Below are 27176 nucleotides of genomic sequence, written 5' to 3' on the forward strand. Positions count from 1 at the left end.
CTTTTTAACTTAATTATTGCCGAACAACTTCTCTGGCACTGAAAATTGACTTGCAAATGTGGATTCTTATTCCTTCAGATGTTAATTATCGTCAGATTTTTAAAAATTATTTTACCATTTTTTGTCTCCTCTCTCAATTCCATCTTTGTTTTCCTCCTCTATTTCTCTTTCTATACATGATTTGCCATTGAATTAATGATACTTCCTTGTTCAAAGTCTGAACACTTTATTAAAAAATCTTCAACCTGGTTGGTTAAGGAGCTACAGAGTTGCTTCCCCTATTATTCACACATATCCCAGAACCCCTGTAGAGATGCCTCATATTCAACACAAGTACCAGTGCGCAAGCATATAGATCTGTTGGCAAATATAAGTTTAATAAACAGCTAACGCTGTTTGCTCACTGATGACTGCAAAGTTTGGACCATTACTTCACACTTCTTCACATTAAATTGTACTTATCATTTGTCTGCCCATTCTTCTAACCTATCTACATATTCCTAAGGTCCTCTATATAATTTTTGCTGCTTACTAAATCCCTACTTATGTTTCATCAGTTAGTTTCATTATTATGCTCTAAACACCAAGGCCAAATCATCGATATATAGTAAACATAAAAGTAGACCCAGCATGGCCCTCCAGGACAATTGTTGTCTTCACGCTGGCCATTTCCAACCCTTTTCCAATTTGAGCAAAAATCATTAATCCTAAATAAACTTCTGTCTTTTTGTCTGAGTCCTTTCTATTCATGTTACCTTTCTATTTGTATCATATTCCTTAATTTTTGTCACAAGCTTCCTGTGCGAAGCCTTATCAAACCTTTTATTAATTTCTCAGCATTTAGTTAGATGGTTGTGGCTCAAACCTCACTCCAGGGACATGAATCCCTAATGCACTACTGAGGGTCTGCTGCACTGAGAGAAGTGCTATCTTTTAATGAGAATAGCCCTGCTGTCCTTTTGGTTGGACATAAGAGGTCCCATAGCACTATTTGAACAACAGCAGGAGAGATTGTGTGTCCAGGCCAACATTTATCCCTCAACCAACATGACTAAAACAGATTTTCTAATTTTCTTAATTTCTTATTTTTGGAACTTGCTGTGCACAAAGTGGTTGCTGCATTTTCTGTAACCATACTTCAGAAGTACATTGGCTTTGTATTGCTTTGAGGTGCATGTAATTGTGAAAGTTGCTATTATTATTATTGCCTTCATTGTTTCACATCCTTCTTTAATATTCCACATATAAATACAAATATTCATTTCCACAATTATTTGTAAAATCAGGTGATGTCCACCTGAAGTTTCCTAGATATATCCTGCTCATAAACAGTAGGACAAAGCAAACCCAGCCAATTACTACTCAATAAGCCTACCCTCAATTACCAGCGAAGTGATGGAAGGAGTCATCAACACTGCTATCAAATGGCACTTACTCATCCTGCTCACTGATATTTGAGTTCAACTAACACCATTCTTTGTCCTTGGTTTTGCAGTCTCCCTAATTTAGGGGCTGCGTTTAATTTGTCCCTAATTTTGTTAATTTAGTTTAATTGGTTGACTCCAAAAGAGTTTAAAATCATTCTGCTCCAAATCTCATTGCATCCTTGCTCCAAACATGAATGTAAGCTGAATTCTAGAGGTGAGGTGAGGTGGGAATGATTGCCCTTGACAGCAAGACTATATTCGACAGTGTGTGGCACCAAGGAGCCCTTGTAAAACTGCAGTTGATGGGGATTGGTGAAAAATCTCCACTGGTTAGAGTCATGTCTAGCACAAAGCAAAATGGCTGTGGTTGTTTGAGGCCAACATCTTGGCCCAAGTCATCACTGCAGGAGTTCCTCAGGGAGTGCTCTAGTTCCAGCTGTCTCCAGCATTGATCTTCATCAATGACCTTCCTTCCATCATAAGATAAATATGGAATGTTTGTTGCCAATTGCAGTATCCAGCTCTGTTTCCAATTCCTCGTTTTTGCTAGTGTCACTCGGGAGTGTTTAAACTAGTATGGCAGGGGGTGGGAACCAGAGCAATAGGTCAGCAGGTGAAATAAATGACTGGGAACCAGTGAATATGGCCAGTAGGACTAAGAGGAAGGGCAGGCAGGGAGAAATTACTGAACACAGTGGGACTGGGGGTCTGAAATGCATTTGTTTCAATGCGAGAAGTATAACAGGCAAGACAGATGATCTTAGAGCTTGGATTATTACTTGGGATTACGATGTTATTGCTATTACAGAGACTTGGTTGAAGGATGGACAGGATTGGCAGATAAACGTTCCTGGATTTAGATGTTTCAGGCAGGATAGAGCGGGATGTAGAAGAGGTGGGGGAGTTGCACTGCTGGTTAAGGGGAATATCACAGCTGTACGACAGGAGGACACCTCGTTGGGTTCATGCAACGAGGCAGTATGGGTAGAGCTCAGGAATAGGAAGGGTGCAGTCACAATGTTGGGGGTTTACTATAGGCCTCCCAACTGCCGGCAGGAGATTGAGGAACAGTTATGTAGGCAGATTTTGGAAAGATGTAAAAGCAATAGGGTTGTTGTGGTGAGTGATTTTAACTTTCACTATATTGACTGGGAATCACGTAGTGCTAGGGGTTTGGATGGTGCAGAATTTGCAAGGTGCATGCAGGAGGGCTTCCTGAGACAATATGTAGATAGTCCAACTAGAGAAGGGGCAATACTGGACCTGGTATTAGGGAATGAACCCGGCCAGGTGGTCGATGTTTAAGTAGGAGAGCATTTCGGGAAAAGTGACCATAATTCAGTAAGTTTCAAGGTACTGGTGGATAAGGATAACAGGAGTCCTCGGGTTAAGGTGCTTAATTGGGGGAAGGCTAATTATAACAATATTAGGCAGGAACTGAGGAATCTAGACTGGAGGTGGATGTTTGAGGGCAAATCAACAACTGACATGTGGGGGGCTTTCAAACGTCAGTTGATAAGAATTCAGGACCGGCATGTTCCTGCTAGGATGAAGGATAAGCATGGCAAGTTTCAGGAACCTTGGATAATGAAGGATATTGTGAGATTAGTCCAAAAGAAAAGGGAAGCATTCGTACCGGCTAGAAGGCTGGGAACAGATGAAGCCCGTGGAGAATACAAAGAAAGTAGGAAGAAACTTAAGCAAGGAGTCAGGAGGGCTAAAAGGGGTCATGAAAAGTCACTGGCAACCAGGATTAAGGAAAATCCCAAGGCCTTTTATACATATGTAAAAAGCAAGAGGGTAGCCAGGGAAAGGGTAGGCCCACTCAGGGACAGAGGTGGGAATCTGTGTGTGGAGCCAGAAGAAATGGGAGAGATACTAAATGAAAACTTCTCATCAGTATTCACCAAAGAGAAGGACTTAGTGGTTGATTTGTCTAGGGAAGAGTGTGTAGATAGCCTGAATCATGTTGAGATCAAAAAAGAGGAGGTGTTAGCGTCTTGAAGAATATTAAGATGGATAAGTCCCCAGGGCCAGATGGGATCTACCCCAGAGTACTGAGGGAGGCAAGGGAGGAGATTGCTGGGGCCTTGACAGAAATCTTTGTATCCTCACTGGCTACGGGTGAGGTCCCAGAGGACTGGAGAATGGCCGATGTTGTTCCATTGTTTAAGAAAGGTAGCAGGGATAATCCAGGAAATTACAGGCCGGTGAGCCTTACGTCAGTGGTAGGGAAGTTATTGGAGAAGATTCTTCGTGACAGGATTTACTACCATATGGAAGCAAATGGGCGTATTAGTGAGAGGCAGCATGGTTTTGTGAAGGGGAGGTCGTGTCTCACTAACTTGATTGAGTTTTTCGAGGAAGTGACAAAGATGATCGACGATGGAAGGGCAGTGGATGTTATCTACATGGATTTCAGTAAGGCCTTTGACAAGGTCCCTCATGGCAGACTGGTACAGAAGGTAAAGTCGCATGGGATCAGAGGTGAGCTGGCAAGATGGATACAGAATTGGCTTGGTCATAGAAGACAGAGGGTAGCAGTGGAAGGGTGCTTTTCTGAATGGAGAGCTGTGACTAGTGGAGTTCCGCAGGGATCAGTGCTGGGACCTTTGCTGTTTGTGGTATACATAAATGATTTGGAGGAAAATGTAACTGGGCTAATTAGTAAGTTTGCAGACGACACTAAGGTTGGAGGAGTTGCAGATAGTGAAGAGGATTGTCAAAGGATACAATGGGATATAGATCGGTTGGAGACTTGGGCGGAGAAATGGCAGATGGAGTTTAATCCGGACAAATGTGAGGTAATGCATTTTGTAAGGTCTAATACAGGCAGGAATTATACAGTAAATGGCAGAACCCTTAAATGCATCGACGGGCAGAGGGATCTGGGTGTACAGGTCCACAGGTCACTGAAAGTGGCAACGCAGGTGGATAAGGTAGTCAGGAAGGCATATGGCATGCTTGCCTTCATTGGCAGGGCTATTGAGTATAAAAGCTGGGAAGTCATGCTGCAGTTGTATAGAACCTTGGTTAGGCCACACTTGAAATATTGCGTGCAATTCTGATCACCACATTACCAGAAGGATATGGAGGTGTTGGAGAGGGTGCAGAGGAGGTTTACCAGGATGCTGCCTGGTCTGGAGGTTATTAGCTATGTGGAGAGGTTGGAGAAACTTGGATTGTTCTCACTAGAGTGACAGAGATTGAGGGGCGACTTGATAGAAGTTTACAAAATTATGAGTGGCATGGATAGAGTAAGATAGTCAGAAGCTTTTTCCCAGGATGGAAGAGTCAATTACTAGGGGACATAGATTTAAGGTGAGAGGAGAAAACTTTAGAGGAGTTGTGCGGGGCAAGTTTTTTACGCAGAGGATAGTGAGTGTCTGGAATTCGCTGCCAGAGGAGGTGGTGGAAGCAGGTACGATAGTGGTGTTTAAGAGGCAGCTTGACAAATACATGAATAGGATGGGAATAGAGGGATACGGACCCCGGAAGTGCAAAATGTTTTAATTGACGGGCAATACGATCGGCGCAGGCTTGGAGGGCCGAAGGGCCTGTTCCTGTGCTGTACTTTGTTCTTTGTTCTTTGTTCCTCAGGTAATGAAGCAGTCCATTATCACATGCAAGACTTAGACAACATTCAGGCACACGATGTTAACTGGTATAACATTTGTGCCACATTGGTGCCAGCAAGTGATCCACATCCAACAAGAGAGAGTTTAACCAAGTCATCTTGATATACAATGTTATTACCATTGCTGGGTCCTACACGATCATCGTCCTGGGGGTCACCATTTACCAGAAACTCAATTGAATCAACCGTATAAATGCAATGCATACTTGTCAGAGTCTCTTGACTTCCCAACGGATCCTTCTTACTATCTCCAAGGCTCAAGTCAGAAATGAGATGAAATACTCTCCACTGGCCTAGATTGGTGCAGCTGTAACAAGACTTAGAAACTGGACACCATCCAGGACAAAGTGGTCCCCATGATTGGCACCCCATTCATAAGCTTAAATATCTACTTCCTTAACCGCCATAATGTAGTTGCAATGAATACAATATACAGAGTGTACCTCAGCAATTCACTGGGGAGAATTTTCTCCCCGTCAGCGCGGGGGGTTTGGATGGAAGTGGGCGCACAGCCAGTTGCCACCCGCGATCAGCTGCATGCTGCCATTTTGCGAGGGTGGGCCAATTAAGGTCCGCCCAGTGTGATGCGCACCTGGAAGCGCTGAGCACTCCCTGTGTGGGCAGGGGGGGGTGTAGGCTGAGTTGGGGCCTGAGTTCTTTCGTGCATGCATGCGAAAGAACGCAGAAGTCTCCCTGGGGCACAGAGCTGCCTCGGAGATTAGTTTGATTTTTTTAAATTTTGGAAAAAAAAATTTTTTAAGGCATGTCCCCTCATCTGACAGTGTCACATGAGCTGGGACATGTCAGTGAACTTTAATAAAAACTTTCATTCAATTTATAAACACTTCATGAAACCTCACCCCGCCTGTAGATGAGGTTTCATGATAAATGCAAAGGCCGCCTGGGCTCTTCGCCTGCCCGTCAACTTTAAGGTTGGATGGGCAGCTCCGTTAAGTATTTCAATTACTATGTAAATGGCCTTAATAGGCCTTTGACAGTTTGGCGGGTGTGCAGCCAATGCTTGTGTATGCCTGCTGAACTGAAAATTGGAATGACGTGCGGTGACGTCGGGACACATGTTCGATGTCATCGCGTGTTATTTTACGCATCGGCAAGTGGGGCCCGCCCCCGCTCACCGACCCGAAGATTCTGGCCACTGACCTTTTTTGGTGTTAGCCCCCAAACCTGTCACCTTCACACTTAGAGTAACAGGTGCCTGAGAACATGGCATTATCATCACTGAATCCATCACTATCAGCATCCTGGGGGTTGCCATTGACCAGAAACTGAACTGGACTAGTTGTATGGAGTTCCCCTCAAAGTCACTCACCATCCTGACTTGGGAATATATCACTGTTCCTTCACGGTCGCTGGGTCAAAATCCTGGAATTCCCTCCCTAACAGCACTGTGGGTATACTTACACCACATGGATTGCAGCGGTTCAAGAAGGCAGCTCATCACCATCTTCTCTAGGGCAATTAGGAATGGGCAATAAATGCTGGACTAGCCAGTGAAGCCCACATCCCGTGAATGAATAAAAAATATATATAAATACTGTGGCTACAAGAGCAGGCCAGAGGCTCGGAATCGTGCAACGAGTAACTCACCTCCTGACTTCCCAAAGCCTGGCCACCATCGACAAAGCACAGGTCAGGAGTGTGATGGAATACTCCCCACTTGCCTGGATGCGTGCAGCTCCCACAACACTCAAGGAGCTGGACACCATCCAAGACAAAGCAGTCCACTTGATTGGCACCCCTTCCACAAACATTCATTCCCTCCCCCACCGACACACTTTAGCAACAGTGTGTACCACTTACAAGATGCACTGCAGACACTGATCAAGGCTCCTTCGACGGCACCCTCCAAACCCACGACCACTACCATCTAGAAGAACAAGGGCAGCACAGATGGGAACACCACCACCAGGAAGTTCCCCTTCAAGTCATTAACCATTTTGACTTGAAAATACATTGCCGTACCTTCACTGTCACTGGGTCAAAATCCTGGAACTCCCTCTTTAACAGCACTGTGGGTGTACCTACACCACAGGTACTGCAGCAGTTCAAGGTGGCAGCTCACCACCACCTTCTCAAGGGCAGTTAGGGATAGGCAATAAATGCTGGCCCAGCCAACAAAACCCACATCTTGTGAATGAATAAAAAAAGCACCATCACCTCCAAGTAAAATATCACCCAGACTTTGACATATATTGCCTCTGTTTCTTTATTGTCACTGTGTCAAATCCTGGAACTCCCTACCTAACAGAATTTCAGGAGGACCTTCATCACATGGATGACAACAGCACAAGAAGGCTCATTGAGGGCAGTTAATGATGAGCAATAAATGTCTGCCTTGCCAGCTTGCCCAAATAATATGAATTAACTTTTCTTTTTAAAAGGCTCCTATGGGGGTTGTAAAACATAATCACACTTGTAGTATTCATGGAGTAAATTGAAATCACCTCTCTTGTTCAGTTGTGACCTTTATACATTATGATATTTACATTTTGTTGAATTATTTTACCTTTTACCTAGGAGTGCCATTGTGTTCGCTGGGCATTATGAAAGATGCATGGCAGCTGCTACGACAGTGTATTAGCCCACCAGAGAATTCCCAGGCTACTACATTTGCACCTTTGCTGAATGATATCTTTCAATTTCTCTGTGGACGTCTTACTCGGACTTCAAACCTGGTAGAACAAGAAGCGGGCGAGGAATCTGACCCTAAGACAATTATCACGGCAATGAGTCACCAGCAACAAAGAGCAGAGGTGAGAGTGTTAATGTATTTGATAAGATCAACACATATAATAATGCAATTGTATGAATTCATTTTTAGTATGGATACTATGAATATATGACTGTAATGATTGGGATTGTTCAGGAACAGCTGGATTATTTTTGGAATAGTTAAACTTATTCCAGTATATTGATCCATTTAATTTGAATATAATGTGCCATGGCAGTAACTGATCCAACAATATAATTTCATAGAATTGGAGCAATTTGTAGCATTCAGAGATCCATTTGATGTGTTGCACCTCTACCAGCGTTGTGAAAGTTAAATATTTATAACCTTGCCCTTTTCCATTCCCATCAATATTTTGCTCTTTGAAATATTTATCTGCCTCCCCATTAAAAGCTGTTATGGATTCTGGTAACACTGCTGTTTCTGCTAGGACATCCATGTGCTAACAACCCTTTATATAAAAAACAGTCTCCCTACTTTCCCTTTTTCTTTCATGATCTTAAATTTGTGCTCTCTAAATGTTAAATTTTTCCCATTTTTATTAGAAGTCATAATTTTGAACACATCTATCCAATAACATAATTTTCTTTAGGCACAGAAAATGTGCTTTAATTTTTTTTTTTATTCATTCATGGGATGTGGCTAGTCCAGCATTTATTGCCCAACCCTAATTGCCCTTGAGAAGATGGTGATGAGCTGCATTCTTGAACCACTGCAATCTGTGTGGTGTAGATACACCCACAGTGCTGTTAGGGAGGGAGTTCCAGGATTTTGACTCAATGACAGTGAAGGAACAATGATATATTTCTAAGTCAGGATGGTGAGTGGCTTGGAGGGGAACTTCCAGGTGGTGGCGTTCCCATGTGTCTGCTGCCCTTGTCCTTCTAGATGGTCGTGGTTGTGGGTCTGGAAGATGCTGTCTAAGGAGGCTTGGTGAGTTCCTGATGTGCATCTTGTAGATGGTACACACTGCTGCCACTGTGTGTCATGGTGGAAGGAATGAATGTCTGTGGATGGGGTGCCAATTAAACAGGCTGCTTTGTCCTGGATGGTGTCAAGCTTTTTGAATGTTGTTGGAGCTGCACTCATCCAGGCAAGTGGAGAGCATTCCATCATACTCCTGACTTGTGCCTTGTAGATGGTGGACAGGCTTTGGGGAGTCAGGAGGTGAGTTACTCACTGCAGAAGCCTAGCCTCTACCTGTTCTTGTAGCCACAGTATTTCTATAGCTAGTCCAGTTCAGTTTCTGGTCAGTGGTAGCCTCCAGGATGTTGATAGTGCTTCAGCGATGGTAATGCAATTGAATGTCAAGGGGCAATGGTTAGGTTCTCTATTGTTGGAGATGGTCATTGTCTGGCACTTGTGTGGTGTGAATGTTACTTGCCACTCGTCAGCCCAAGCCTGGATTTTGTCCAGGTCTTGCTGCATTTGAATATGGACTGCTTCAGTATCTGAGGAGTCGTGAATGGTGCTGAACATTGTGTTATCATCAGCGAACATCTCCACTTCTGATCTTATGACTCCAACCAGCGGGGAGTTTTCCCCCTCATTCCCATTGACTCCCGTTTTGCTAGGGTTTCTTGATGCCACACTCAATGCAATGCTGCCTTGATGTCAAGGGCAGCCACTCTCACCTCACCTGTGACACCCCATTGCCAGTAATCCACCTCTCTATTTGAATTTCAAAGTAAAGTCTTTCTTTTCTTTTGTTATAGCTCCGCCTTGAAGCCCTTTGCCAAATTTCATCTTTCCTTTCTGAAATGGAGGGTAAAAGTAGCACTTCATTGGATAGTTCAGGACTGTCAGCAAAGTCTACAGGTCTTCTGCTGACAGTACAGTTGCAGTTTTTAACTGGCTGCTTTGACCTGGGAACAGCAAACACAACAAACATCAAACGGAATTGTGGAAAACTCCAGCATTATAAGGTACAGGAACATTGCTTTTCTTTCTTGAAAATGTATAATGAACCAAAATATATGAGGGGTTTAAAAACAGTTAATTGCACAGGTATTGTGTGTTGAATGACAGTGTATCTATGGGCGGAATCGTCCTAGATTTGCACTAAGTGTGGTAGCAGGCAGGTAAAATGACACGCCATATATCATCCCAAACCCGCCGCATTACTTATGCATTCCCGGGAAACACGCCATTTCCATGGCGGGTGGGCTCTTATTCGCCTGCCACGCTATCACCTCACCACTTCGTCATGCTGGGTGCCATTTTTAAAGTCCAGCCACGCCTACACATCTCAGTGCTTTCAGCCCACGACTACTGCAGGGAAGATGTCCACGGGAGGCAAAAAGACTGCAGCCCCCAAGTTTAATGACATGTCACTGGAATGTCATTTGGATGCTGTGGAGGCCCGCTGCGATGTCCTCCAGCCCCGCTCTGGCTGTAGGACGGGCAGCGGCATCACCAATCCAGCGTGGCAGGTGGTGGTCAGTGCCAATACTGCATAGAAGAGGTTGGCCATCAAATGCAGACAGAGGATGAATGACCTAATCCGTGCAGCCAGGGTATGGTAACCATCCCATCACTCTCAACTCACACACTCAAGCCCAACCCCCTTTCACTGGCATCTCACTCACTGCCAGCTCAAGGGACATCAGCATCCATTCTCACACACATACCCTTACATGATCATCTGGCCTCAACTCCACTGGAGACTGTCTCCTCAGCCCTCACCATCTTGAGGCCACTTGCACAGATCAACATGTGCCCCCACACACACCCTGGGATACCCTCCTTCCCCAGTACAGCTCTCATCGTGCAGCCTCTTCCCTCGCCTGAGGCCACTTCTCCCCCTTCCCCGAGCAAGACCTTGCCCTGCAGCCATTGAAAAACCACCTAGGTGTGGCTGACCTTATAGGTAGAGACCTGCCCGTGAGCCCCCCTAAAAGTGATGTTGTGATATCTGCAAAGCCTGGCGCTGATGACTGCAGTTGCTGACCGAAGCAAGGTAGGCAAATAAACCTTGAAGCTCCGAGCGCAGTGCAGCCCTCCAGGTGCTTGTCGCTTATACTGTGGTGAAACACGTCGGCGTGTTTTCCTGCTGATGTGGGCAAACGATCCAGCAGGGAGGGATGAGTCCGGTGGGCTGGCATATAAAGATATGCCAATGTATTGCAATGAGCTTCCCGACGCCCGATGGCAGGAAACAAGGAGCGTGCTGAGCAGACAATCGCAAACTGGTTAATCACGCCATATTGTCCACTCACGCCACCGGACACGCCTTATGCCGGCGGGCACGGAAAATCCCGGCCTACAAATGTTAATCACCTCTGTTAAATAGCAGCCAGCAAGTTCTAGCAGGACATAAATGTAATACAATCTTCACATTTGTCTGGCCATATAAGGAAAAAAGAAATTGTATCCTCCTAATGTGTTTTTATCCCCACCTTAGGATGTAACACAGGCCGCCCATGGAAGTACACAGACGGAGCTCCAGTCCGCAGCACATAAACTTTACCAGCATTTGGTTTCATCTCTGAAACAGGGACTTGCAACTGGAAAGGAATTCTCAGGTTTAAAAATAATTGTGTTAATTTGGGGATAATGAAGGTTTAATAAATTAGAATAATTTTATTCACTAGTGTCATTATTAATAGTAATTAATAGTTTGATTAGTTTCTTTTCGCTTTTCCCCACCCCTACCCCCTCAATAAAAACAGTGAACAAAGGTTCATCAGAAAATGTGTATCTAATACACTAGGAAAGTAAATAATTTTGATGGTCTTGAGTAAATGGCCATAGGAGCTGTATAAAAATTAAACAGTCTGGATAAGCCAAAAGTTTAATAATCTAAGTTTGCTTTCTTAACTTTAAAAACACATGTGTTGGTCACACGTTTCCAGCTGCCAACAACGGGAAATTGCAGAATATGGTTGTGTGCATTTTTTTAAATTATAAAACCGTCAATGTAGGATTGTGGGAAAAGTAGCGAATATGGCCCACTATACTTGAATAGCACCTTTTTCAAGAAATTATAACATTTTACAGAACAGAAGGTGGATATGTATCCATTTTCCAGTTGAAAAATTGAGAATTCAATTATCTAGCTCCCAAACAGTGTTTGGGATTAAGGATATTTTTAAAATATAAAAGCTGGGAAACTGAAAATGGTTAATTTTGGTTGTTTGAGAACCTTCCGTTTTCTAAAGATTATGAAAGCCATGAATAGTGTCCTAAATACTCTTTTAGGAAGGATGTAAAGCATATGATTATGTAGTGGGTACCAGCAAAAAGGAGGCTGCATTTGATTTGAGGGAGGAAGCTAATAGGCAGGATCCCATGGAGGGTGGGTTGGTGCCTGATGGTTCAAAAGTTGGGTTTGGGTACACTCCTCCTATGCCTTCCTCCCCTACAAGTCTCCACTGGATAATATAACCATATCTTGCATCTCCCAAACTCTATCCCGTTCCTGCCTGAAGATCCTGTACACCCCCCAAGTCCTGTTAGACTCCAGATCCCCTTTCCCCAGGACTCTTTCTTCCACCCAACACCCCCACCCACCATCCCTCCAAAGCTGCTCCTGTGTTCCGAAATTGGAGAGGATGTGGGGGAAGAGGCTGTGATGTTATTAGGATCCTTCAGTCAGAGTTCCCAAATTCTGGATCCCCACTTGAAGTACTGCTCAACCTTGAAACCCTCCCATTACCACCTTATCCCATTTCCCTGGCTTCGTTTCCTGGTGTTTCCAGACCCCATTGCTGCCTACAATACTGATAAATTTGTGTCCCTCATGATAGATGACATCACCTTTTTCCCTGTAACACTCTGACTGACCATGGCAACACAGAAATCTGAGGTCATAGAATGGTTACGGCACAGAAGGAGACCATTTGGCTCTTTGTGCCCCTCTCTGCAAGAGCAACCCACCGTATCCCACGATTTCACCCTTCCCCGTTGCCCTGAAATTTATTTCTCGTCAGATAATAATCTAATTCCTTTTTGAAAATCATGATTGAATCTGCCTCCCCCACACTCTCAGACAGTCCATTCCACATCCTAACCACTCACAGCGTAAAAAAAGATTTTCCTCATGTCGCCTTTGGTTCTTTTGCCATTCACCTTAATTTGGTATCCTCTGGTTTTTAATCCTTCTGCCAGCAGGAACAGTTTCTCCCTAGCAACTCTGCCCAGACTCTTTATGCTTTTGTAAACCACTACCAAATCTCCTCTCAACCTTCTCTTCTCTAAGAAGAACAGCCCCAGCTTCTCCAATCTATCCACGTACTTGAAGTTCCTTACCCCTGGAATCATTCTCCTAAATCTTTTCTGCACATGCCTCCATGTCCTTCCTAAATTGTAGTGTCCAGGACTAGACACAGTAATCCAGTTGAAGCTGAACTAGTGTTTTATAAAGGTTAATCATAACTTCCTTACTTTTGTACTCTATGCTTCTGTTATGAAGCCCAGGACCCCCTATGCCTTATTAACTGCTCTCTCAACCTTCTCTGTCACCTCCAATGATTTGTGCACATACATTCCAGGTCTCTCTGCTCCTGCACCAACTTTTAGATTTATACCCTTTCCTTGTTCTTCCTACCAAAATGTATCACATCACACTTCTCTGAATTAAGTGTCATCCAAGTGTCACACCTGCCAATATCACCAACTGGTCTTTGCCTTTTTGTCTGATATATGCATGGGTGGCCGTAACACTGACCCTTTGGGCTGGTTTTAATGCACCCCCGCCGGAGGGGTTGAAGGCAGAGAAGTAAAATGCCCGCTGCCTCCCCGTACGCCCCCTCCCCGCCACAATTTTACCAGAGGCAGTTGGGGGGGTGGGGGGTGGTGGCATCGGATGGCCTGTTGGCCTATTGAGGACCATAAGTATCCAATTAATGCTCACTAAGGGCCTCATCCCACCGCCGCTGGGATTTAATCAGAGATGGGAGGAGGCCCATGCCACGTGTCCAGTCTTGCAGCTTTCCCTGCGCGGTGTGGTGGCAGGCAGGGCAGAGGGGCCTCCTCCTTAATGTCCCCCTCCTGCCCGTAAGTTGTAACTCCCCACCCTTGGGCCTATCAGAGGTCCACCCCTTCCACACCAATATGTTAACTCAGCCAGGTCCCCCCACCGCAAGCCTTCAGCCTTTCTACCCTGGCTTCCCACCCTGCTCATTGGGGCCTGCCACCAAGACCCTCCAGTCCTGGCTCCAATGCAGCGTGCATTCCTGTAGCCCTCACTGCAGAACTAGCAATAGCCACCACCCCTGGTGGCGCTGCCGGCACTGGAAAGCTCTTGGCCTCTGAATGGCCGGCAGCGCTGGGTGACGGGTGACGGAAGTCCCCTGGGGTCTGGGGAGCACAGTATCCAGGTAAATCCAGCCCTTTGTTTCATCGCTGTGCGTGTCCTTCCAGCCCAAAAAATAATTAATTAACCACTGCAATATCTTGCATCCTTTAGCTAACTTCCTATCCATGATACCACATTCCTTTAATATCACACACTTCAATATCATCATCAAACTGCCTCTTCAGTACTTTATCAAACACCTTCTAAATTTCACATATCCGACTATTTCCTCATTTATTCTTTAACATAGAAAAGTATCCCATCATACTTCACAAATGTGTCAGGAAAAAGAGCAGGAATTGGGAGACATGACCAAAATAATAAGGTTCTGTGAATGCTGGAAACCTGAAATTAAAACAAAAATGCTGAAAATGCCCAGCAAGCCTGGCAGTTTTTGTGGAAGAGAAGCAGAGTCCTGGTCAGTGACCTTTTGTCAAAATTCTTAACTCCTGAGTTCAGTAATGGGGAAGTAGTGGATTTTCTGGCCCCTCCCAAAGATCACGCCAAAGTCAACAGATTTCAATGGCTTGTTGTATCCACTGCTCGGGAACCCACCGCAGCGGGGCCGGAAAATCCCAGCCAATGTCACTGGACTAGTAATCCAGAGACCTAGGCTAATGCCCTGGGGAGACGAGATGAAATCCCACCACAGCAGCTGAATTCCCATCTTCACATTGAGCATATCCTCCATTGTGTTGTGTGGCACTACCATCGTGCAAAATGGGATAGATTTAGAACAGACCTAGCATCCATGAGGCACTGTGGACTATCAGCAGCAGCAAAATTGCATTCAGCCACAATCTGTAACCACATGGCCTGGCATATCCCGTACTCCATGAAGCCAAGGGATCAGCCCTGGTTCAACGAAGCATGTAAGAGGACATTCCAGGAGCAGCATCAGGCATACTTAAAAATTAGGTGTCAACCTTGTAAAGCTACAACACAAGACAACACTTGCAGCTAAACAGCGGAAGCAGCATGTGATAGACAGAACTAAGTGATCCCACAACCAATAGATCAGATCAACGCTTAGCAGTCCTGTCACATCCAGTCATGAATGGTGGTGGACAATTAAACAACTAACTAGAGGAGGAGGCTCCACAAGTATCCCCATCCTAAATGATTTGAGAGCCCAGCACAGTGCAAAAGACAAGGCTGAATTGCACCCATCTTCAGCCAGAACTGCTGAGTGGCACTTCTTTTCTTCCTCCTGAGGCCCCCAGCATCATAGATGCCAATCTTTAGCCAATTTGATTAACTCCACGTGTTTTGAAGAAACAACTGAAGGCACTGGATGCTGAAAAGGCTATGGGCCCTGATCACATCCTGGCAAAAGTATGCAAGACTTGTGCTCCTAGGCCTAGCTGCACCCTTAGCTAAGCTGTTCCACTACAGCTACAACACTTTTTATAGTCATTTCATGGGATGTGGACATTGCTGGCTAGGCCAGCATTTATTGCCCATCCCTGATTGTCCTTGAGAAGTTGGTGGTGAGCTGCCTTCTTGAACCGCTGCAGTCCATGTGGTGTAGGTACACCCATTGTGCTGGTAGGGAGTGAATCTCTGGGCATGTACCTGACAATGGAAAATTGCCCAGGTATATCCTGTCCACAAAATGCAGGACAAATTCAAACTGGGAAATTACTGCCCCATTATTCTCTCTCGATCATCAGAAACGTGATGGAAAGTGTCATTGACAGTACTATCAAGAGGCACTTACATAGCAATTACCTGCTCACTGATGCAGTTTGTGTTCCACTTGGGCCTCATTACAGCCTTGGTCCAAACCTGAACAAAAGAGTAGAACTCGAAGGCTGGTGAGAGTGATTGCCCTTGTCACCAAGGTGGCATTTGACTGAGCAAAATTGAAGTCAGTGGGAATCAGCGGAAAACTCTCCGCTGGTTGGAGTCATACTTAGCACAAAGGAAGATGGTTGTGGTTGTTGGAGGCCAATCATCTTAGCCTCAGTACTTTGCTATTGGAGTTCCTTAGGATAGTGTCCTAGGTGCAACCATCCTCAGCTGTCTTATCTCCTATCAAAAGGTCAGAAGTGGGAATGTTCGCTGATGATTGCAGCAAAGAATGACTGAAAAATTTATAAGGTTGGAGAAATTGGAGTATGAAGGAGAAAGCTAGCTAGGAATATAAATATAGGTGGTAAGAGTTTCTACAAGTATTTAAAAAGGAAAAGAGTAACTAAGATGAGTGTTGGTCCCTTAGAGGGTGAGACTGGATAATAATGGGAAACAAGGAAATGGTGGTAAGTATTGCACAGGAATTTTGTGTCTGTCTTCACTGTAGAAGACACAAAAAAAATCCCAACAATACTTGAAAATCAAGAGGTAAAAGGGAGAGAGGAACTTAAAACAATCACAATCATTAGGGAAGAGGTACTGAGAAAACTATCGGAGCTAAAAGCTGACAAGCCCCCTAGATCTGATGGCCTGCATCCTAGGATTTTGAAAGAAGTTGCTGCAGAGATGGTAAATGCATTGGTTGTGATCTTTCAAAATTCCCTAGATCCCGGGAAGGTCCCAGCAGATTGGAAAATCACAAATAACACCTTCAAGAAAGGTGGGAGACAGAAAGTGGGAAACTATAGGTCAGTTGGCCTGACATCTGTTATTGGGAAAATGCAAGAATCATTATTAAGGAGGTAATAGCAGGACATTTGGAAAACCATAATAGAATCAGACAGAGTCCACATGGTTTTCTGAAAGGGAAATCGTGTTTGACTAATTTGTTAGAGTCCTTTGAGGAAGGAACAAGTAAGGTGAATAAAGGGGTAGATGTGGTGTGCTTGGATTTCCAAAAGATTTTTGATGAGGTGCGGCATCAAAGCTTACTACACAAAATAAGAGCACATGGTGTAGGGGGTAGCATATTAGTTTGGATAGAGGATTGGTTACCTAACAGGAAATGGACAGTAGGGATAAATGGGTCATTTTCATATTGGCAAGCTGTAATTAGTGGAGTGCCACACAGGAATCAGTGCTGGGGCCTCACATATTTACAATCTATATCAATGACTTGGACGAGAGCATGGAATGTATGGTAGCTAAATTTGCTGATGACCCAAAGACAAGTAGGAAAGTAAGCTTTTAAGATTCTATAAAGGGATTTAGATTATGTGAGTGGGGAAAAATTTAGCAGATGGATTATAATGTGGGAAAATGTGAGGTTGTCCACTTTGGCAGGAAAAATAGAAAAGCATTATATTATTTAAATAGGGAGAGACTGCAGAACTCTATGGTACAGACAGCCCCCAGTGCCTGGCAATGACCATCTCTCCTTGACTTTCAAAGACATTATCATTGCTGAATTCCCCATTATCAAACCTGGGGTTCCCATTAACCAGAAACTGAACTTGTCCAGCCATACAAATACTGTGGCTACAAGAAGAAGTCAGAGGCTGGGAATTCTGAAGGGAGTAACTGGCCTCCTGACACTCCAAACTTGTCCATCATCTAAAAAGAGCAAGTCAGAAGTGCAATAGAATACTCTCCATTCACCTGGATAAGGCAACAACACTCCAGCAACTTGACACTTCCCAGGACAAAGCAGCCTGCTTGATTGGCACCCCATCCACCAACTTAAACATTTACTCTGCTTCTTCCTTGAACAGAGGCCCAACCACCACCACTCTCCTCCGTCTGGCTGAACTTGTTCTCTCACTGAATAATTTCTCCTTTAACTTGTCTCACGTCCTCCAAACAAAAGGTCTGGCTATGGATACCCACATGGGCCCCAGTTATGCCTGTCTTTTTGTGGGGAATGTGAAATATTCCTTGTTCTAGTCCTACTCAGGCCCCCTCCCACACTTTTTTTTCGGTACATTGATGACTGTATCGGTGCCACTTCATGCTCTCGTCTGGACCTGGAAAAATTTATCAATTTTGCTCCCAATTTGCACACCTTCGCACCTTCACATGATCCATCTCTGACACTTTCCTCCCCTTCCTTAACCTCTCTGTCTCTATTTCTGGTGATAGACTGTCTGTCTACCAATATCCATTCCAAGCCCACCGACTCCCACAGCTACCTCGACTACAACTTCTCACACACTGCTTCCTATAAGGACCCCATCCCATTCACCCAATCCTTCCGTCCCATCGTATCTGTTCAGATGATGTCACTTTCCAAAACGGTGCTTCTGACATGTCTTCCTTTTTTCTTATCTGAGGGTTCTCACTACTGTGGTTGACAGGGTCCTCAACCATGTCCGACAATCTCCCACACCTCTGCCCTTACCCCTTCCCCTCCCTTCCAGAGCCATGATAAGGTCCCCCTTGCCCTCTCTTTTCACTCCACCAGCCTCCACATTCAAAGTATCATCCTCCGCCATTTCCGCCAACTCCAGCAAGATGCCACACCAAACACATCTTCCCCTCACCCCTAATGTCAACATTCCGTATGGACCATTCCCTCCATGACACCCTGATTCACTCCTACATCACCCCCAATATCTCATCCCCTTCCCATGGCACCTTCCCATGCAATCGCAGAAGGTGCAATACCTGCCCCTTTATCTCCTCCCTCCCCACTGTCCAAGGCTCCAAACTCCTTTCAGGTGAAGCAACGCTTCACTTCACTCCTTCAATTTGGTCTATTGTATTCGCTGCTCTCAATGCAGTCACCTCTACATTGGGGAGACGAAACGCAGATTAGGTGACCACTTTGCGGACCACCTTCACTCAGTTCGGAAGCATGACCAGACCTTCCTGTAGCTTGCCATTTCAACACACCATCTTGCTGTCATGCCCACATGTCCATCCTTGGCCTGCTGCAATGTCCCAGTGAAGTCCAATGCAAACTGGAGGATCAGCACCTCATCTTCCAATCAGCACCTTACAGCCTCCCGGACTTAACATTGAGGTCAACAACTTCAGACCATGAGCTGTCTCCTCCATCATTACCCCTATTTTAATCCCTTATTTTTATTTATTTATTCATTTTTTTGAACCATTTTCCCCAACCACCACCCCCCTGCCACAGGGCCATCAATCACTTCTTTCTATGTTGTGCTTTCACAGAGCACTTACCTTTGTTCTGGTATTAACATGTTCTGCTATTTTACCTTTATGCCACTGTCAGCACCTTCTTTAGTCCTTAATTCTACGATTAACACTCCCTTTGTCTTGTGTCCATGTCATCTTCGTCACTTTCTCCTGAGCTCCCACCCATCCCTGACCTTCTATCTTGTTCCACCCCCTCTTAAACTGTATAAAATCCATCACATTTCTACTTCCCTTTAGCTCTGAAGAAGTCATATGGACTTGAAAAGCTAACTCTGTTTCTCTCTCCACAGATGCTGCCAGAGCTGCTGAGTTTTTCCAGCGTTTTTTGTTTTTATTTTATATTAAACATTCACTCCCTCTACCACTGACACACAGTGGCAGCAGTGTGTACTATACACAAGATGCACTGCAGTCAACTCAAAAAGACTCCTTCCAGAGCACCTTCCAAACCCATGAATTCTACCACCTAAAAGGGCAAGGACATATCACAATTTGTTCACTGTCACGGGATCAAACTGCTGGGACTCCCTAACAGCACTGTGGGTGTACTGGCACCAGATGAACTGCAGCAATTCAAGAATGTGGCTCACCACCACTTTCTCAAGGACGATTAGGAATGGGCAACAAATGCTAACCTTTTCCCACATCCCATGAAAGAATTTTTTTAAAAATCTGCTGTTGTGTAAGTCCCCTATCATCATCTACTTCGTTTTTAGTCAATAATGCCACTCCATTTTTCTCCATTTCATTCCTTTTAAGTATTTTGCTAATTTTTTTTATTCATTTACGGGATGTGGGTATTGCTGGCTAAGACAGCATTTATTGCCCATTCCTAATTGCCCTTGAGAAGTTGGTGGTGAGCTACCTTCTTGAACTCAGTGCTCTTAGGAAGGGAGTTCCAGGATTTTGACCCAGTGACATTGAAGGAACGGCAATATATTTCCAAGTCAGGATGGTGTGGCTTGGAGGAGAACTTCCAGGTGTTGGTGTTTCCATGTGTCTCCTGCCCTTCTTCTAGATGGTGATGGTCGTGGGTTTGGAAGGTGCTGCCTAAAGAGCCTTGGTGAGTTTCTGCAATGCATCTTGTAGTTGGTACACACTGCTGCCACTGTTCGTCAGTGGTGGAGGGAGTGAATGTTTGTGGAAGGGGTGCCAATCAAGTGGACTGCTTTGTCCTGGATGGTGTCAAGCTTTTTGAGTGTTGTTGGAGCTGCACTCATCCAGGCAAGTGGAGAGTATGCCATCACACTCTGACTTATGCCTTGTAGATGGTGGATAGGCTTTGGAGAGTCAGGAGGTGAATTACTCACCGCAGGATTCCTACTCTCTGACCTGCTCTTGTAGCCACAGTATTTATATGGCTAGTCCAGTTCAGTTTCTGGTCAATGGTAACCCCCAGGCTATTGATAGTGGGGGATTCAGCAACGGTAATGCCAATGAATGTCAAGGGGCAATGGTCAGATTCTCTCTTGTTGGAGATGGTCATTGCCTGGCACTTGTGTGGTGCAAATGTTAGTTGCCACTTGTCAGCCCAAGCCTGGATATTGCCCAGGTCTTGCTGCATTTGGACATGGACTGCTTCAGTATCTGAGGAGTCGTGAGTGGTGCTGAACATTGTGCAATCATCCTATGATGGATATTGATGAAGCAGCTTTGGCAATGTTGTTCTCCTGCACTTCCGTTTATCTTAGAATTCCTGAAACACCCTTATTACTTTGAATAGGAACTAAGGGCGAAATTTATTGCCCTGCCAGAGGTGAATTTGAAGGTGGGTGGGGCGAGGCCCACTTCCCTCCAATTAGGTTGTGGCAGGAAAGCTTGTGGGTGGCTTTCCTGCTTGGATGCCATTTTGCACTTAAGGGCCTCATCCTGCCGTTGCTGGGATTCAACCAGTGGTGGGCAGGGGACTTGCCATACTGGAGGCCACCCAGCAAACCCTGCCAGATTGGCCTGTGACCTCCTTAAGTGGGGGTGGTTGGTTCCATCATCCAGAGGCGCTTTGTGCCCAATCGATGAGCCAGTCGTTGGAAAGGGGGAGAGCCAACAGGAAGCCATCTCCTTGCCCTTGCTGTTGACTGCTCCTACCTCCCCTTGCCAGCACTCCCCCTCCTTGGGAACCCCATCTCATCCCACTTATGTAACTCTGGATGATCCATCACCGATCCTCTGTGTAGGCCCCAGTGCAGTGGCAGCAGTGGCCACCGTCCTCAGTGACGCTGCCTGTACTACAAAGTTGGCAGCCTCTGATTGGCTGGCACCTGTCAGGTGGGATTTCCGCCCTACTGGGACCTTAATTTAGTGAGAGGCCCGATGCTATCCATGTAAGTTCCTGGTCACCTTGGAATAGCACTGGGCCCCCTGTCGAAAGGCGACATGGGCCTCCCACTGGTTTTCCAGCCAATGGGTGGGACTCACGTCACCTCCTCTAAGTTCTGCCCTATGACTTTGCTGTCCTCTACCTTCACAAAAACATTTTATTAACAATGTTACATCCCTTGTACTGAAAGGTTACGCACCATTCAGGCCACTGCCTGGAGCCCCAAAAGTAATGACCTATTGCTTTGTCTGTAGAATCTCTTACTAATATTGCATATTTGCATTTCAAAGTTTGCACCCTCCAGGTAAGGATGGCAGATTTCCTTCCCTAAAGGACACTAGCAAACCAGATTGGTTTTTACAACAATTGATGATAGTTGTTGTGGTTACCATTACTGAGACTAGCTTTATACTCCAGATTTATTAATTGAATTTAAATTCCACCAGCTACTATAGTGGGATTTGAATCTCTATCCTCAGTGCATAAGCCTGGGCCTCTGGATTACTAGTCCAGTGATATTACCACCACTCCATCATCTCCCCCTAAATTAAATTTAACAGTTCAGTTTTTCATTTGTTTTATCGCCTTCATTAAAGTTTTTGCTTGAAGGCCTCAGCCTCTTGGTGCAGAATTTTTCCTTTGGTGAGCAGGGGGTGGGGCCCGCTCGCCGACGTGAAAATGATGCGGGCCCCCCGATGTCATCCCGCCCCATTTAAATATTCAGGAAGGCGGGGGCACAGCGAGATAAGCTGTCCGCCCACCGATCTGTCAATGGCCAATTGAGGCCATTGACAGGGTAGTTAAACCAATTAAAGGCCCTGACCGTCCAACCTTAAGGTTGGTGGGCAGGCCAGGAGCCCCAGCGGGCTTCTGAAAAAAACATGAAACCTCATCCACCGGCGGATTTAATAAAGTTTCTGTGCTTTTTATTAACATGTCCCATCTCGTGTGACATTGTCACATGAGGGGGACATGTTAATAATTTTTTTATTTTTCTATTTTTGAAGTTTACAAACCTTTCACTGATCTCCCCGAGACGGCACTTAGTCTCAGGGATATGTGCGCTCTTTCGCGCGCATGCGCGAAAGAGCACACTCTGACAGTTGGGGAATCCCCCCCCACAGGAAGTGGATAGCGCTTCCTGTCGGACTACCCGCTGGGTGGGCCTTAATTGGCCCGCCCACTTAAAATGGCGGTGGGACCCATTTTGGTGGTGGCGATCAGCTGCCCACCCGCCGCCGAGCCAGTGGGGCCCGCCCACCCATCAAGGACAAAATTCTGCCCTTGGTATTTTGTCCCTAATGTAACTCTGAGCTGAATTTGGATTGTTCAGTCTGCGCATATGCGGTATGGCTACTTTACCAGGATGCAATGGTACTGTATAGTTAGCTGTGCCAATGGAACATTTTTCTTTTAAATACAGCACGTACCACGTATTAGTTTCTCGTGAAAGTATTTTGAAAAGTGTGGAGACAAATTTCACCATCTGTATTAGATATTTTTCAGAAGTGGGGAGGCTATGTCAGTGAGTAAAAAGTGTTATGATTGCCCATCCTTTCTAACTTGTTCCATAAACTCCAGAAAATGCAACCGACTGAGAAAGACTTCATCTTGGTTCAATTCTCAATTAAAAACACCAGTCGAATTTTGAAGCCACCTACTGATCCACCTGTATTTTGTTGATGGTAGAAGATAATTACTGAATCCTTGCATTTGTGAGACTCAGATCTTAATTGCTAACATCTATGGGTTTGATTTTAATTCACTCAGAACCCATTCACTTAACACAGAGTTAAAATCCGGGCCACAAGGCATTAGGGTGGATAGAGGTAAAAGCAGGAGGTGTGTGCCATTTCTCATTCTAATTTGATTTTCCAAAGAGAAAACAAGTAGCTGATTTTTGAAAGCAAATAAAGCCTCTGAGGGAAATGCAGGAAAGAGGGAAAATAGGCTTAACATGGAAGGGCCGCTGCCTTCTCACTGTCACTTTGGGATAAAGGGGTTAGATAAATAAGGGTGAGGTCAATGGAGCGAGAAAGGGGTTGAGCAGATAGTTCAAAGGAAAAGATGCAGTGATGGGGACGTGTGTGTGGTAGCAAGAGGAGGAGATAGAGGGAAGGTAAAGGGGTTGGAAACTTGATGGAAATGAGTGGACAGGAAGAAGCTTGCGATTGGGGGTGAGGATGGGTGTGAGCTATTGAGCACTACGGTTTCCCCACAATCCCATCATAAGTGCAGTGTGCAGCCATTGACGGCTCCTTTCCCTGCCATCCCACCAATCATCTCTACCTCAAAGGAAAGAGAAATAGAAGAGACAGAGCAGAGCAGATGAGATGAGACAGAGAAAAACAACTACAAGACAGCAGAGACAGGTAAAAGAGTAACTGTAATCTCCTACTTACCGTGTACAACAATGTAGGAGATCAACTTGCAATAAAAAATCAAACTTGTATTACAAAGCTAAGCATTTGCTATACAATTTTGAGAATCTGCCGTTGCTCTGGAAGTATGCAGTAGCATCAAAGTCACTTCCGCAATGACATTTGAATCTTAAATCTAAGGAATTAATAAGAGTATCACTAAGTGCATTTAGTCTTGTAGGTGCATTGTACCAGATGTATCAAAAGTTGATATCGTCCATATCTTAAATGTTACAATATCTAATTAACCAATTGGTCACTTTTATCAGTGCTAAGTGCAGTGATTCACCACCTCAACCAAACATTAATCCCCTGCACTTCCCGAAACAAGACCCAGTTATCTGACTGAAATCTGTCTTCTTGTCAGTCTCTTTGTCCTTCAATCCCTCAGCAAGCCTATCGCTCGGTCTCCAATCCTCAGCTGAGTTTCCCTCTTCTGTCTCTCCCTCTGTCTAGTTTATACATGAGCACAGCCACTGGGCCAAAGTACAGGACAATGTCAGTCATAGATGGAACTTTATTTCAGCATCACTCAGCAGCTGAAGATGAGAAAAAAATTGAAGTGAGGATAACCCTGTCTTTCAATAAACGACACCAAAATTTGTTCGATTCCTTCAATTTCCAAAACCATTGCCTGGGAGGGAGAAATGAATAAGGAATTCGAATAGAAATGATTGAAATGCACACACAAGACTGAATTGGCCAAATTTATTTAATGTTAAATTCTTATGACTTCAAAGTTAATGCTGTGATAATCCTAGTTATTATAATGTATATTTATTTAAAAACTGATTTTTATTTTTAAAATGAGTTTATTAAATTGTACCTTTGCAACATTTTACAAAAGATTTTTTTTCCTTTACTTCTTCAGGGGATGTGGGCATCACTGGCTAGGTCAGCATTTGTTGCCCATCTCTAATCACCCTTGAACTGAGCGGCTTAGGTCATTTCAGAGGGCAGTTAAGAGTCAACCCCATTGCTGTTGGCCTGGAGTCACATGTAGGCCAGACTAGATAAGGATGACATATTTCCTTCCCTAAAGGACACTGGTGAACCACATGGGTTTTTACGACAATCGATGATAGTCTCATGGTCACAATTACTGAGACTAGCTCTCAATTCCAGATTCATTAGTTGAAATTAAATTTCACCAGCTGCTGTGATGGGATTTTCTGAACCCGTGTCCCCAGAGCATTAGCCTGGCTACTGGATTACATTACCACTAGGCCACCCTAAAAGATGTATGTTACGTATGCATACTAAAATTTAAAGTTTGACAGAAGTGTTGTATGAAATTATTTTGGACTGGTAACAGTGTAGATTAACCCTCTTTTAAGGAAATCAGATGGCTTTTCACTAGTTCTTTGAATTCTACAAAATGTTTTTGTTGTTGCAGGAGCACAGCAGCATCTTCTGTTGGCCACCATGTTTGCCTTAAACATCCGATACCAGCCTGCGGATTTATCAGTGGTCATTAACAGCGGACTTCTAGAAGCTCTTTCAAAACTGACAAACTCCTGCCTTCTAGTGAACCAGCGTTGGCTGATGGCATCAGTGTCCGGCCATTCCCATCTAAATGTTGCATTAAAACTGGCTGGTGCTCGACTTCTGCAGATTTTAGCTATCACTGCTAGGTTGGTAGTCGTACAAAATGCTAAAACTTAGAACAAAATTTAATTAAATAATATGTCAAACTTACTGATAGCCTACAGGCTGCAAAATTCAATGTGGATTTGTATTTTGTTTTTGCTTGTAACGCAAACAGCATTCCAATAAATTAACAGCCATTTTAAGCACTGAACTTCAATCATTCCTGATCTGTTGTGGTTTAATTACACTGGTGCATTGAAACGTGTTGAACCCTGGTTTACAGGTTTTGTTATCCCCAAGAGGGAAGTGAATTATTTTGCTTGTATTTGTAAAATGTAATGCAAATCTTGATTTGCTTCATACAATTAGTTGCTAATCTTCAATACCTTCTTTTAACATGAGTATTTGTCCATTTGTTAACTAGTTGAAAGCAATGGTTAAATGTCACATTCATTCCTTTACTTTTACCATTTTTTTCCCATCATGATGTATGCTTTACTTCCCTTTTTCATGTAAGTCACCATTTAAGACAGCAGATAGATAACCTGCTTTCAATTCTCTTATCTGCTATTTTCATTTAACTGGCCATAAGGTGTTACATGAAAGCAGTCAAGCTAATGGCCCTTTCTCATTTGAAATAAATTTTTTTGAAGTGTCTAATCTTCAAACGTGGAATTCCTTCCAAATGATTCTGAAATCAGGAGCCTTTTCAGATCAAGGGATTGTATTGGACGCAACTTAGTAACTTTTGACCTAAGGGCCCAGAAATTGATGCAATTGGATAGAATGGTGTTATATAAACAGGAAATGTTAAGTCATAAGGTTTAGTTTTTACCTGTCCTTTGATTTAAACTCAATACTTTTACTTACTTTGACTTTCTGTTACTGTTTGGGTTTCTTTGCAGTTCCTATGCAGACACCTTGTGCCCTGAAGTGGTTCAAGCACCAATGGATGTATTGTGCTGCCAGTTGCAAAATTTCTTGCATGCAATGTGTGGAAATTCAGAATGCAAATTAGCTGAAGAGGAATGTACAGAACAACATAGCTGTGGATCCAGCATCAGATCAGAAAGTAAAGGTGGGAAAAGAAAATTAACGTGTAAAATAAGTGCGCTAATAGAATTTCTTTATCAAAGTAATTAGATCTCATTATTTTAAGAGTGGAGGCCGCTTAAGACATTTGATTTTGGGGTCAGGGAAAGCATATTAAAATATAATGAATTGGCAATGACTTGTCGACTGAATGTTTCTGTTTAACATTTTTTTTAAGTGTCATGAAAGGGCATTGTAAATAGAGCCCTCTATAGATTCCTTGGAAGCACCACCAAGTGCAATAAACATGCTCAAATGGTGCTAGGAGAAGGATCCCTTTGCGAAATGTCTGCCTGGTACTACTGGTGGCATTGTGTTGGATTTCCTTGCAGACTTTCGGTGAGGTTGTGCAGTTTTTATTTTCAGTGTCTAACAGCCACCAGCAGTTATTGTGATCAAGAAGTAAAAGTTGTATGTCATGATTTGGTGAGTTGTGGCTGCTTAAATTAATGCATTTGCTACGCCTTAAGCATTGTTGAGAGATTTTATTTCTGCCATAACAAAAAGCAGTGGATGAAATTAAGTTTGTTCATTTGAAAGTTAAAAAAAATTGTGTTTTTTATTGTGGAATAGAGAAGGTGCTCCACTGGTTTTGATAGTAATATACATATAGGCGTAATGGTA

At 44.1% G+C, this 27176-nt stretch overlaps 1 protein-coding gene across 8 annotated transcripts in view; it reads left to right on the plus strand.

Annotated features, from left to right (window-relative positions):
• LOC144685847 (putative E3 ubiquitin-protein ligase HERC1) overlaps positions 1–27176 on the plus strand; it is a 429767-nt gene that overhangs the window by 151470 nt on the left and 251121 nt on the right. For all 8 annotated transcript variants that reach the window (XR_013577800.1, XM_078550801.1, XM_078550834.1 and 5 more), the window contains 5 exons: positions 7603–7838; positions 9532–9741; positions 11220–11340; positions 25267–25504; positions 26366–26538. Coding sequence is in view for 7 of the 8 variants with exons in the window: in XM_078550801.1 (XP_078406927.1) it covers positions 7603–7838; positions 9532–9741; positions 11220–11340; positions 25267–25504; positions 26366–26538 (978 nt within the window). In the remaining variant the exon portion in view is untranslated. The remainder of the gene's footprint in view (positions 1–7602; positions 7839–9531; positions 9742–11219; positions 11341–25266; positions 25505–26365; positions 26539–27176) is intronic.

This window comes from Cetorhinus maximus, chromosome 1 (genome assembly GCF_964194155.1).
Source record: "Cetorhinus maximus chromosome 1, sCetMax3.hap1.1, whole genome shotgun sequence".
NCBI classification, from domain to species: Eukaryota; Metazoa; Chordata; class Chondrichthyes; order Lamniformes; family Cetorhinidae; genus Cetorhinus; species Cetorhinus maximus.